Raw genomic sequence first — 14858 nt, forward strand, 5'->3', positions numbered from 1 at the left:
GTAATAAATAATAATAATAATAATAATAATAATAATAATAATAATAATAATAATAATAATAATAATAATAATAACCCCATTTACCAAAAAAAACGGATATCTCTGTTTGTTTAATGCTGACTGAAGTCACAATAATTAAAGATTAAATCTGTGGCGTGACAGCCCATGAAGGGAGAACGCCTCAGCAGAGGTGAACGATTATCGAACCATACCAGAACCCACTCGGCTATTATAGCTGGTTTCCGTAACTGGATTTTGCTTCCTATCATAGTTCCCCAAATTCATCATGATGCTGGGTGGGCACCGTCCCATACACTGGCCGAAATTTTATGAGAAAATTTCTTCCCCATGAGGACTCGAACCAGCACGCATTCCATAACGCGAGTACTATGCATGATGTCTTCGAGATGAAGTCACAGTCATATCCAGCCTAAATCAGGCACATTCAAAAACAATAGTCCTAGCAAACAAAACTTGGCATATGTGCAAGTAATACTTTTAGCAGTTGGTGTTGTTATCTCCTGTACAGATTGGTAATATTTAATTTTTCTGAAACAATCATTTTTGGAAACATTCAAACACATCATTTATCAATTTACCTTATAAGTACGATAAAAATTCAGGTTGTATTCAAATCAGTAAAAATTCGTTTCAAGTACATTATTTCAAGTTACGTATTTAAATTAATACCTATTATTACTTACTTACAAATGGCTTTTAAGGAACCCGAAGGTTCATTGCCGCCCTCACATAAGCCTGCCATCGGTCCCTATCCTGAGCAAGATTAATCCAGTCTCTATCATCATACCCCACCTCCCTCAAATCCATTTTAATATTATCCTTCCATCTACGTCTCGGCCTCCCTAAAGGTATTTTTCCCTCCGGTCTCCCAACTAACTCTCTATATGCATTTCTAGATTCGCCCATACGTGCTACATGCCCTGCCCATCTCAAACGTCTGGATTTAATGTTCCTAATTATGTCAGGTGAAGAATACAATGCGTGCAGTTCTGTGTTGTGTAACTTTCTCCATTCTCCTGTAACTTCATCCCGATTAGGCCCAAATATTTTCCTAAGCACCTTATTCTCAAACACCCTTAACCTATGTTCCTCTCTCAGAGTGAGAGTCCAAGTTTCACAACCATACAGAACAACCAGTAATATAACTGTTTTATAAATTCTAACTTTCAGATTTTTGGACAGCAGACTGGATGATAAGAGCTTCTCAACCGAATAATAACACGCATTTCCCATATTTATTCTGCGTTTAATTTTCTCCCGAGTGTCATTTATATTTGTTAATGTTGCTCCAAGATATTTCAATTTTTCCACCTCTTCGAAGGATAAATCTCCAATTTTTATATTTCCATTTCGTACAATATTCTGGTCACGAGACATAATCATATACTTTGTCTTTTCGGGATTTACTTCCAAACCGATCGCTTTACTTGCTTCAAGTAAAATTTCCGTGTTTTCCCTAATCGTTTGTGTATTTTCTCCTAACATATTCACGTCATCCGCATAGACAAGCAGCTGATGTAACCCGTTCAATTCCAAACCCTGCCTGTTATCCTGAACTTTCCTAATGGCATATTCTAGAGCGAAGTTAAAAAGTAAAGGTGATAGTGCATCTCCCTGCTTTAGCCCGCAGTGAATTGGAAAAGGATCAGATAGAAACTGACCTATACGGACTCTGCTGTATGTTTCACTGAGACACATTTTAATTAATCGAACTAGTTTCTTGGGAATACCAAATTCAATAAGAATATCATATAATACTTCCCTCTATTATTATTATTATTATTATTATTATTATTATTATTATTATTATTAAGAAGAAGAAGAATTCTATATTGGATGTTGTTGCCATAGAAAGAAAACTATAATATTTCGAAGTCTGGCTCTACCTTCGTCTCAGGGCGAACAAGAAACGTGGTGACAGTTTTCCTATTCGTTGGTGTCATCTTCTTTGGTAATCCATCAGTTCAAGCCACATAATTCTGTTACCTTCCACTTCATCCTCCAATTTTTCAGTTCCCAAAATATGAACAAGTATTTCTCTATTCTTTATTCTACCTCTTGTTTCATGTACCATGCTGCAAAGAAATCTCATCTCCGTGCCTGAGTTCTGCTTTGACCTTCGTCTATATATTAAATTCATTAATTTTTTGTTCGTTTACAAGCAGAAAGATCTATAGCCCGAAGTTTGCATTATAAATTGCATTTCAAAGCATTCAATTCTGATTCATCTTTCATTTTGCCCATGATTCATTGCCATAAGAAAATTTGATTTACAATTATTGTCACTTGTTGAATTTTAAACCTGAAAGTTAGAATTTATAAAACAGTTATATTACCTGTTGTTCTTTATGGTTGTGAAACTTGGACTCTCACTCTGAGAGAGGAACATAGGTTAAGGGTGTTTGAGAATAAGGTGCTTAGGAAAATATTTGGAGCTAAGAGGGATGAAGTTACAGGAGAATGGAGAATGTTACACAACGCAGAACTGCACGCATTGTATTCTTCACCTGACATAATAATTAGGAACATTAAATCCATAAGTTTGAGATGGGCAGGGCATGCAGCACGTATGGGCCAAACCAGAAATGCATATAGAGTGTTAGCTGGAAGGCTGGAGGGAAAAAGACCTTTGGGGAGGCTGAGACGTAGATGGAAGAATATTAAAATGGATTTGAGAGAAGTGGGATATGATGATAGAGATTGGATTAATCTTGCTCAGGATAGGTACCGATGGCGGGCTTATGTGAGGACGGCAATAAACCTCTGGGTTCCTTGAAAGCCGTAAGTACAAAAATTCTTAATTGCATAATAAACAAGTCTCTAATTTTGCCATATTCATAGATATTCTTAGCGTGGGCTTCCAGTGGATGATCAGCGAACTAACGTTTTTCGTATACATAAACCAGTGATATGATATGAATCCTGTACAAGTAATCAGTCGATATCCGGGCCTAGTTTAGCACGCCCGTAGCGCAGGCTAGCGAAATGTCTATGCATAGCACCCCTAGGTTTTAATTTGTCATATTGTGCTAATAATATTAAATATGAACTGAACAAATTTAGACGAATGGGGTAACAACAAAAGAACGCAAAATTTTTTCTACAAAATCATGGCATTGCCAATGGCAACTTAAGGATGCGAGAATTGGGCTTTGAATAGAAATGATAAAAGGAAAACATCCGCTGATATGGGATTCTTAAGATCAGCAGCTGGATTTATCCTCTTACATCAAGAGAGAATCAGACATTAGGGTGGGTAGAAACAATTTTTTTCCGAAATGGAGACAGCAAAAACATGATGGCTAGACATGTTTCGGCCTAATCCCAGAAGGAGGAAAACATTTTGTGTGGTTTTCTTTATGGCTTGGGCAAAATATCGTCGATTTATAACACGTAAAAAGTCTGTTCCTGACTGAAAGGACTTCAGATAAAATTATTGCCCAGCTGTTTCTGACTTCCCTGTTTATGAATGCATGACTTTGCAGACAATATAACTCTCTTCAAATTGCATATGTCTGGGGCAAACTTGGAAAACAACGCTCATTACATTGGTGTTTATACAAACTGAGCAATTTGAAAGTCCCAAAATTTTGCCCAAGCCCCATGCAATTGCCGGCATTCTCCTATGGTGCTCTTCCTCCCTACAGTCAGTTGTAAGTGAGCTTTCGTTGGAGTAGGACAGTTGAGTTGTGGAGTCGTGAATGAGATTTCATTAGGAAGTACAGTAATGTTGTGCAATGATGAGATACACTATTCACTGCATCATCATAAGTTCATCTTGAAGACATACATCAAGTATGGAAAGGAGATTATCGAGGACTACATTGCATAGGAACTCTTATTTCATCAAGTTTTTATTCTCAAAGCACATGAAGTCTGTTTTATTGAACTTATCCACTAAGTTTAATATTTATTTTCGTGTCAGAAATGGACTACCAAGAAATTTATGTCTAAATGCCTGTCCAGTTCCGCCACACAACCTTCTGCACTTGATGTAAATCTTCAAGATGAATATTATAAGACACAGTGAATATGTCAACACTGCTGAACTCTCCAATAAAATGTCATTCACAACTACACACCACACACTTCTACTCTAGTGAAATCTCACTCATGACTCACTGCAAGAGGAAGAGCATCATTCTTTAGAATGCCAGCCATTGTATGGAACTCAGGCTGTAGACTGGCCGAGTAGTGGCGTAATTTGACTGCTATTGTCAATCAATCAATCAAACTCCTGCATCTCCTCATGAGGAGCATAGGGCATTCACAAAGTGCCTCCATCGGACCCTATTTGTAGCCAATTTCTTCACTTCGCTCCATGTTTTCCCCTCCCTAGCAATTTCCTCCAAAACTGTTCTCTTCCATGTATTTTTTGGCCTTCCTCTTGTTCTACTACCCTGGGGGTTCCAATCCAAAGCCATTCTTTCTACTGCTCCATCTTCTTTCCTGATTGTGTGCCCTATCGAATTGCATTTTCGTCTTTTGATTTCTATTGTGATTTTTTTCTGATTTGTTATCTTCCATAGTTCTGAGTTTGTGATTATATCTGGCCATCTAATTTTTTTAATTCTTCGTAAACATCTGTTAACAAATGTTTGCAGTTTATTTTGTATAATTTTACTTGTTTTCCATGTCTCTCAGCCATATAAGACTGATTTCACATTACTGTTAAAGATTTTAATTTTTGTAGATGTAGTTGGGTACAACTGGACAAATGCACTATTTGCATTTTTTATTCGGTTCTTTACATCCTCAAAGGTTCCACCATCCTTGTCAATTGTACTACCCAAATATTTAAATTCTTGAACAGTATCAATGTTATTATTATTTATTATAACTTTATCTGTCTTTTTACTATTTAATCTCATTTCTTTAGTTTTCTTTACGTTTATTTTCATATGAGCCCCTTTTATTACTTCTAATAAAGTATTAACTTTATTCTACGTATCATCAAAACTATGGGAGAGCAAACAGATATCAGCGAAATCCAGATCTTCCAAGGTATCATATAATCCCCATCTTATACCTCTTCTAACACTGCGAACAGATCTTTCGATAATATCATTCATAATAATCAGAAATATGATCGGAGAGAGAATACAATCCTGTTTCACTCCACATGTAGTCATTATTTTCTGACAGCATACCTTTATGTATGACATTACAAGTATAATTTTCATACATAAGTTTAATTAGTCTACAAATTTTTTCTGGTATACCAAATTTTGTTATTGTTCTCCATATGTAATCTCTATTAAGCGAGTTAAACGCTTTCTCAAAATCGATAAATAGTAAATATAAGGTACTTTTCCATTCATTGCATTGTTCGCAGATTATTCTTAAGGTATTAATTTGAACAACACATGATCTTTTGTGCGGAATCCTGCAGACTGTTATTGTAGTCTATAAAATATATTTAGAGCTGAAATCTAGCAGCAATTTCTAATATTAAAACATATTAAATTCATTATGTAATAAACAGTTTTTAGATAATCCATTGTGAAATGTTACTTAAAGAAATGAAAAAGGCAAAGAAATCAGTATCATAAAAATAACACACACTCTCATGGTTTACACATCTTGTAATAACTCACTTCTATATGTTATCAATCATATTTGGTTAGGTATTTTCTTCCTCATCACGGTTCAGACTTCAAAACTTTTTAATGTTCAACACCTTGCTATTTTCACATTACCCCAACCTCTTGCTATCTTCACATTACCCCAACCCACGTTCAACCCCTTGCTATCTTCACATTACCTCAACCCACGTTCAACCCCTAGCTACCTTCACATTACCCCAATCCATGTTCAACCCCTTGCTACCTTCACATTACCGCAATCCACGTTCAAACCCTAGCTACCTTCACATTACCCCAATCCACGTACAATCCCTTGCTACTTTCACATTACCGCAATCCACGTTCAACCCCTTGCTACCTTCACATTACCCCAACTCACGTTCAACCCCTTGCTATCTTCACATTACCCCAACCCACGTTCAACCCCTTGCTACCTTCACATTACCCCAACCCACGTTCAACCCCTTGCTACCTTCACATTACCCCAACCCACGTTCAACGCCTTGCTACCATTACATTACCCCAACCCACGTACAACCCCTTGCTACATCATATTACCCCAACCCACGTTCAACTTCTTCCTACCTTCACATTATCCCAACCCACGTACAATCCCTTGCTACTTTCACATTACCCCAACCCATGTTGAACTCCTTGCTACCTTCACATTACCCCAACCCACGTACAATCCCTTGCTACTTTCACATTACCCCAACCCATGTTGAACTCCTTGCTACCTTCACATTACCCCAACCCACGTACAATCCCTTGCTACTTTCACATTACCCCAACCCATGTTGAACTCCTTGCTACCTTCACATTACCCCAACCCACGTACAATCCCTTGCTACTTTCACATTACCCCAACCCACGTTCAACCCCTTGCTACCTTCACATTACCCCAACCCACGTTCAACCCCTTACTACCATTACATTACCCCAACCCACGTACAACCCCTTGCTACATCATATTACCCCAACCCACATTCAACTTCTTCCTACCTTCACATTACCCCAACCCACGTACAATCCCTTGCTACTTTCACATTACCCCAACCCATGTTCAACTCCTTGCTACCTTCACATTACCCCAACGCACGTTCAATCCCTTGCTACCTTCACACTACCCCAACGCACGTTCAATCCCTTGCTACCTTCACATTATTCCAACCTGCATTCAATTTCTCGTTCTCCTCTAAAATACTTCTGTAGAGTTGCATGCAAAACAACTTACTGAAAAATTTTGCCTAAGTATGTACAGTGCACTTAAAATAACCACAAGAATTACTCAATGCCTGTAAACAGTTGGCTTTGGGATTGAGCCAGACGCAAACTTGTTTATTTTGTAGGGGTAGTGGATGCAAAAATGCACTATGTACAACCTTCCTACATTTATTCTCTAACTCCATACTTTAATTAAAATTGTAAACTTTAGATGACAATTTCAACAGTTTCGCACTGCAATAGACAAAACAAACAAATAGGCCAAGTTGTCTTTCCCAGTAAAGAAGATCATGTTATGTTGATTGTGATATTGTGTGCAAGATATAAACTAGAATACATCAACTCCACAGAATCCATTTGTCAACAGGACCATAAATAAGAAACAGTGGTTTACAATCCACGTGTCACAAGGCTCCTTGCCTTCAATATTATAAGTCACACCCTCCACTAACGCCACATAGTTACAGTCAATTTGTATGACTTTTCCCTCAGACTTTTATATTACTTACTGGCTTTTAAAGAACCCGGAGGTTCATTGCCGCCCTCACATAAGCCCACCATTGGTTCCTATCCTGAGCAAGATTAATCCATTCTCTATCATCATATCCACCTCCCTCAAATCCATTTTAATATTATCCTCCCATCTACGTCTCGGCCTTCCCAAAGGTCTTTTTCCCTCCGGCCTCCCAACTAACACTCATTTCTGGATTCGCCCATATGTGCTACATACCCTGCCCATCTCAAACGTCTGGATTTAATGTTCCTAATTATGTCAGGTGAAGAATACAATGCGTGCAGTTCTGTGTTGTGTAACTTTCTCCATTCTCCTGTAACTTCATCCCTCTTAGCCCCAAATATTTTCCTAAGCACCTTATTCTCAAACACCCTTAACCTATGTTCCTCTCTCAAAGTGAGAGTCCAAGTTTCACAACCATAAAGAACAATCGGTAATATAACTGTTTTATAAACTCTAACTTTCAGATTTTTTGATAGCAGACTGGATGATAAAAGCTTCTCAACCGAATAATAACAGGCATTTCCCATATTTATTCTGTGTTTCATTTATATTTGTTACTGTTGCTCCAAGATATTTGAACTTCTCCACCTCTTCAAAAGATAAATTTCCAATTTTTATATTTCCATTTCGTACAATATTCTGGTCACGAGACATAATCATATACTTTGTCTTTTCGGGATTTACTTCCAAACCAATCTCTTTACTTGCTTCCAGTAAAATTTCCGTGTTTTCCCTAATCGTTTGTGGATTTTCTCCTAACACATTCACGTCATCCGCATAGACAAGCAGCTGATATAACCCGTTCAATTCCAAGCCCTCTCTGTTATCCTGGACTTTTATATTATCTAGAAAATGCGTGAAGTGCTTAGAAGCAGTGGTTGAAGTGACAAAGGAATTCTTTCTTTTCTTCCGAAATTATTTAGTGGGTGTGTATTATAACATACCAAAATTTTCAAACTACAAATATCTCGACATTATTTTAATTTACATAAAATCACGTTGTAATTCTCGTGGTGCTGGACGACTACATGAAGAAAGATTTCCAGGTAGAAATATCCCAATGCACAGACACAGACTTATTTCAGTTTATCGGTGTATTCCTGAAACTAAGTGTAATAACCTGGTTTTCGTAATTGTAGTGATAAACGATGTAATTAGATTGTCACAAGGAAGAAAGAAATGTTGAATTTGGTCGTGAAGTTAGTGTATCGCACTGGACTATTCTAAGAACATTAGAGAACAGTTATTACGGCCATATTACATCAGCACATACAATGTCCATCATCACATGATTCCCACCCACGTGTGTTGTTCTGTGAATGGCTATGTAATCAGTGTCTGCAGAATCCAGATTTTCTAGGAAATATCATAGTTACAGAAGAAACTTGCTTGAAGCAAAACAATATTACGAACTTTCATAATACACATACTTGAGCTGTACCAGAAGGGGGTTGAGAAGGTACTTTTGCCAAACTACATAGAATTTCAAACTGAACACACACTTAATTACAAAATGCGTAACAGGTTTCTTTAATTTTTTCTTAACGTATTCTATTGCCCACTTCAATCTACACACTTATATCACTTCCACCATGCATAGGACTCCTACGTAAGTATGGTGTTTTACACTTAGGCCTAGCTCTTTTTGTTTGGTTTGTTAAACCTCTTGTAAGGTATAAAACCTACCACTAAAAGCATTTAAGATATAACAAATTCGGAATATAATTGTTTACTTTTTTACGGAGAAAATACCTAAAATATTAAGAATATGTTAATTATTTAATCATATCACAAGCAATATTGATATCTACGAAGATAACTTGATACGGCAACATACACTTACCACTCGATCATGAGGAGGCGATTCAAACAGTCTTCCCCGCACCCCAACTCTCCACGAACAATTTCGTCTTTGGTAAGGAAACAATCGCAAACCATGCGTTTAGCTTCTTTACTTGTAGTTCTATAAAACACAATACACCACAGCTCTACATTAAAAAACGCCCTGATGATTCATGGTCGATGTTCTACTTCTAAATGGAATTACATAACAAAGCATAAATTAATAAGAGGGACTCACCTTTCTGTGAGATATTCATTTTCAGTTAGTATTTCAAAATTCCGAAGTCTCTCTTCCATCTCCCTGTCTTCTCTCTCTTTTTTCTCACTACGAGCATCTTTCTTGGCCTCTGCAACACTGGCCTGTTCTAGAGGCAGCACTGTGTTCTGAATGGCAGCAGGTATCACAGGTCGAATGCTGGGATTTGGGGTGGCCGGTGCCCCTGGTCTTGGAGACAGACTCAAAGGTACTGGAACCATGGGTCTGGGGGACAAACTAGGTGTTGGTGGTGTAGCAGCTAGCTCACTATCACTACTTCGACTCCCCCCCATCTCTAGCTCACTGGATCTCCTCCACCTGGACTTTACTTTCACCGGTTTACAACTGTCGACATCATATCCTGGAATGGCTGGGGTAATCAACCCATGCAATGTCGCCGGTGAGATTGTAGGTGCGGATACTTTTGTTACGATGATATTTTCTTTGTCAGATTGCGTATCGGTGCCAGAGCAGCAGTCTGAACTGTCCCTACCTTCACACGCCTTGTTGTCGCCACTTTCTTTCTCACAAGATGTCACTGTTGTATCTACAGTTTCACACTTATTTTGAGCCCTCTGTTTCATTATTCCAATTGAACGAATTCGATTGCTGCGTCGAACGCCTGAACTGCAATTGGAGCTGCTCTCTGATCCCGTTGTGTCTGTGCTACCGCTCCGGCTGCGGAATGCCGCAACTTGTTTTCTTTCCACTTCATCTTCATTACTTCTCGCATTAAGCTGCTGATCATATGAAACTTCCTGCATGTGCGAAAGACTGTCTTCTTCCGCCTGAAACTTCTTTTCGTCTTCAGCAGTCTTAACTACAGGTTCTAGCTTCACATTATCGAGTGCTTTCTGCAGACTTTTCTCTTCCATAATTATACGACTTTCTTTGTCAGCGAATTCCATGCCTAAACCTAATCCACCCATCTCATTCAACTGCAGCCCTACATCTGTCTGGTAATTCCTCGTTCTCACATTTACTAAAGCCATGTCATTGTAGCCAACGTAACACTTATTGTCTTTTAACACCGCATTTTCACCCATTTTGATTTCAATATCATTAAATAATGGTTTATTATCTTCATTACCTTCTTCTACGAACGAAATTAGTTCCAAGTTCTTATGATTTTCATCACCGATCTCATGTTTAATATCTGTTACTTGATTATTTGGTACCTGCAAGATCATTGCTTGATGTTCACTGTCTACACTTTTTATGATACCCATCAGGTTCTCGGATATGGCCGGTTTCAGCAACTCTTCATCCTCCTGCATCTCTAACTCCATGCCTCTGATTGACCCCTGCGTATCCTGACTACACTCTTCAACTCCCCTTACAGTGCCTTCGCTGTCCTCGCAACCCACTGCTATTACCTCCCGTAGTCCATGACCAATTTCCTTCCCAGCATCTTGTGTGTTATTAAATTCCACTATCCTATGAGACAACACTTCCCCCATCCCTGACACGTCCATTATCTCTTGGCTGAAGTGATTGTTAAAGCCGTCTTCCCTCACAACTATCACCTGAGCGTTCTGGTTGCTAAACTCACTGTCCCTGACTTCGATCATGTGATCGTAATCACTTTCCTGGCTAGCCACCTCCTCGACCAGCAGGTTGTCTTGACTTCTGGTGTCGTCCATTTCCATCCCCTCACATACCACGGTCTCCTCCGCAACCTCGACCTCTGCCTCCCACACCACAGGCACCTCCTGTGCCATTTCCTGCTGGTCTATCACTAACTCCCCCATCTCATCCTGAGTCTCCAGCACTGGCTGGATCTGCGTCTCACTAGGATCCATCTTTTCGACTGAAGAGAGACAATTTTGCTGCGGTTCCTGAACATCACCCGACTCTAGCATGCGTCTGAATTTTCGAAATTTCTTGTGCACCAGAGGGATGTGCTGTGGCGATGAGTTTATTTTAAACGCAGTCAACGGAGGGGGCTCGCCAAGACTCGGATCTGCCGGACACATCTCGACAGGGGTGTGGCAGGACAGGGGGGTCGCAGTGTCCTCCTGACTGACGCAGGACTCTTCTGACTCGTTCGTGCTCGGAGGCATCAGGGATCCGTTCACTCTGTCCTCAGTCACGCCATTGCTCTTCCTAGAAGCCTTGGCTTGCGACTTGGTCGCTGCCTTGCTGCCTCCAGCCCCCTTCCTTCTGCGGGCCATCACTTGCACTGTTCGGATTACCATACATCCAGCAACACAATCTCAAGCTATCAAAGTCTCTTCACATGGTGAATTGTAAAGACGCCAGCACCTGCAATCAAGAAGCCACTGTTAACAGAAAGTAAATCCATGACAGTCAATTCAGACGTTAATACAGTGAGGTTATTTGCCATATTAAGATTCTGAGAAATAAGCACTGCAGTTTACATTCAGATTTACCATCTCATGCATTTAACTTCTGGTTATTAATGAGAAGTCGGAAATACACTTCTGGGCAAATACCTTTTATGTACGATTTGATTAAATTTTTCGATCTCTGATCGGGTCAAAAACCCTGATAGAACAGATATTTAACCCTTGCGATAAATTGTTATGAAGTTCGGAGGGTCTAATTAGACAAATCTACTCTTCTCACCTCCACACTGGGGCCCCCTAAGATCTTTTAAGATGCGAAAGAGAGAGAGGTGTGTATGGAAATCAACAGGAAGCTACTGCATTTATCCTTCCCAAGAAAAACTGCAAACATGGCATGATGAGTCTTTCCAGACATAAATTATTCCCCCATTTCGATGCCCAGGAGGGGATGCTGAGGAAGGGCATGCAGTAAATCCCTCGTAACCAGCACCCAAATAACCTACAATACCAAAACAATGGCACTTTTGGCTGGGCCAAAAAAAAAATAGTTTAAATTTGCCACATTGCCAGTCTGGGACATCAGTTTTGTCACATTAGGAAGTTCGCACGAACTTTCGTTTTCAGTGAATATTCGAATCTAGAATTAGTGTATTGTTTGTGTTGTGTGATGTCTTCTAATAAAGGAAATCCATACAGTTTTTATGTTTATTTAGTTATGTTCGAGCTGTCTGTATTGCAACATTAGAAAGTTCGCACGAACTAAAATTAATGTAGCTATTATTTGTGTTCTGTGATGTGTTCTAATAAAGAAAATCCACACAGTTTTTATGTTTATTCAGTTAAGAGCATAGTTGCAGTTTCAACATTTGGCACCATGAAAAACGAACTCTTTTGTTTGTACATACAGGTATTTATTCAATTATCCGGCAAAATCTCGTATCCAGAACTAGCCTGGTCCCTTTGGTGCTGGTTGAGTAAATCTACTGTATTATGAAGCAACCCAATATAGAGAAGAAAAGATTGAGATTTGGAACGTGGAACATGAGGACTCCTGTGGACATGATGGGAGTATAAAAAATGAGGTGGAGAAAAATAATATTGAGGGTGAATGATGAATTTAGTTATGGATTAACAGACGAGGAAGTCGAAGAAAGCTATGACAAGATAGAAGAGATAGTTGAGAAAGTGAAGAAGGAAGCATGCGTAATCCTAATGGGCAACTGGAATGCAGTAGTAGGAGAAGAACAAGGTGGAAGAACAGTTGGGAAATTTGGAATGAGAAAAAGAAATGACAGAGGAGAACCTTTGGTGAATTTCTATAAAAGAAATGAAATAATTGTTAGATATACATTATTCCAACAACATGAATGAAGAAGATACACATGGGCATGCCCAAGGGATGAAAGCAGATACAAGATAGATATGGGCGCTATTAACTCGATTGAGCCACTGCAGATCGCCCCTTAACTCTCCACTCCACCTTCCCTGGCTGAGACAGTTATGTTTTGGTGTGGTACAAGCAGACAGGTAGTTCAGTGACAGATTGTATGAGGCAGGCATCATAGCTTTTACAATCTTTCGACTCTCACTGGTCGCCTGAAACCCACCACTGATGCACAGAGCCTTACTCTGTATTTGTTTATAAGGCGGTGTAAGTGAGAAGGATATAGGCGGGGGTTTTTCCGTCCCTTTCACTTTCCCTCTTATGCCCAGGACTGAGATAGACTATGTAGGCTACAGGTACAGGAAAAAATTCCGAAATTGCTTAAAAAATGCAAAGATTTTACCAGGAGCCGATATTAACTCAGATCATGTCCTGCTGATAGACGAAGTAGATATTCGTTTAAAGAAGATAAGGAGAAGACAGGTGACAAAGAAATTAAACATGGAAAACTGAAGAATGAAGAGAAAAGAAAACTTGAAGCAAATTTTCATGAGAAAGCCGCTACATTAGAATTCACACTTAAGAGTAATGAGTACTGGACTCATCTAAAAACCTGTATGAAGACAACAGAAGAAGAAACAATAGGATACAGAGAGAAGATGTGAGAATGAAAAAACACTGGATCACAGGGAAAATGTTGGAGAAGATGGAGGAAAGGAGAAAATGGAAAAACATCAACACAGAAGAAGGTAGAAGAAACTACAGCAAACTAAACAACGAACTAAGAATAGAAACTGATAAGGCGAAGGAAGACTGGATGAAAGAGAAATGTAAATAAATAAAGGCTCTAGAGAGAAAAGGAAGATATGATTTAATGCACCCCAAAGTAAAATCTTTGGACTTCACAAATAAGAACAGCAAATCCATGTGGTTGACAGAATATAAAATCGGAAATGAAGTGACAGACAAGCAAGGAATACTAAACACATGGACGAAATATGTAGAAGAGTTATATGAGACAGAAAATTGACTATATGAGTAAGTTACAGATGACGAGGCAGCCGTATCTGAAGACAAAAAAGGATTTTTCATTTTAAGAGAAGAAGTTGAACTAGCACTTAGAGAAATGAAAAATGGGAAATCAACAGTTGATGGAATCCCCATTGAAATAGCAAAATGCTTAGGCAAAGAAAAGAAGGAAATTCTAACATTATGCAATGAAATATATGAGAAAGGCGAATGGCCTGAAGATTTTATGGATACAATGTTGTTGCTAAAACCAAAGAAAAATGATGCCAAGAAATGTAACACGTTCAGGATTATCAGCCTGATATCGCACTCGGCGAAGATTCTTCTCTGCAAATACTGAATCGACGTTTATATTCTAAGATGGAAGGACAGTTGGAAGAAGAGCAGTTTGGCTTCAGGAACAGAAAAGGTAAGAGAGATGCAACTGGACTACCATGAACAATCAGCAAAAGATACCTCAAGAAGAATAAAGAAGTGTATATAGTATTTGCAGACCTAGAAAAGGCATTTGACAGAGTGGATTGAAATAAACTGATGGGAATCCTGAAAAAAAAACAGGTGTGGATTGGAAAGAGAGAAGGCTGTTCAGTAATCTTTATATGAAATGAGTCACAGTCAGGATAGAAGAAGAAATGTCTGAAGAAAGTGAAATAGGGAGAGAAGTACGACAAAGATGCCCTCTATCACCTAG

The 14858-nt window shown here is 38.9% G+C and overlaps 1 protein-coding gene across 4 annotated transcripts in view; it reads right to left on the reverse strand.

Annotated features, from left to right (window-relative positions):
• The window catches only part of Set2 (SET domain containing 2), a 118523-nt gene that overhangs the window by 85545 nt on the left and 18120 nt on the right, over positions 1–14858 (reverse strand). For all 4 annotated transcript variants that reach the window (XM_069812659.1, XM_069812660.1, XM_069812658.1 and 1 more), the window contains 2 exons: positions 9428–11710; positions 9191–9310 (listed from right to left, as the gene is read on the reverse strand). In XM_069812659.1, coding sequence (XP_069668760.1) covers positions 9191–9310; positions 9428–11643 — 2336 coding nt within the window. In that variant the 5' untranslated portion in view covers positions 11644–11710. The remainder of the gene's footprint in view (positions 1–9190; positions 9311–9427; positions 11711–14858) is intronic.

This window comes from Periplaneta americana, chromosome 16, assembly GCF_040183065.1.
Source record: "Periplaneta americana isolate PAMFEO1 chromosome 16, P.americana_PAMFEO1_priV1, whole genome shotgun sequence".
Taxonomy (NCBI): domain Eukaryota; kingdom Metazoa; phylum Arthropoda; class Insecta; order Blattodea; family Blattidae; genus Periplaneta; species Periplaneta americana.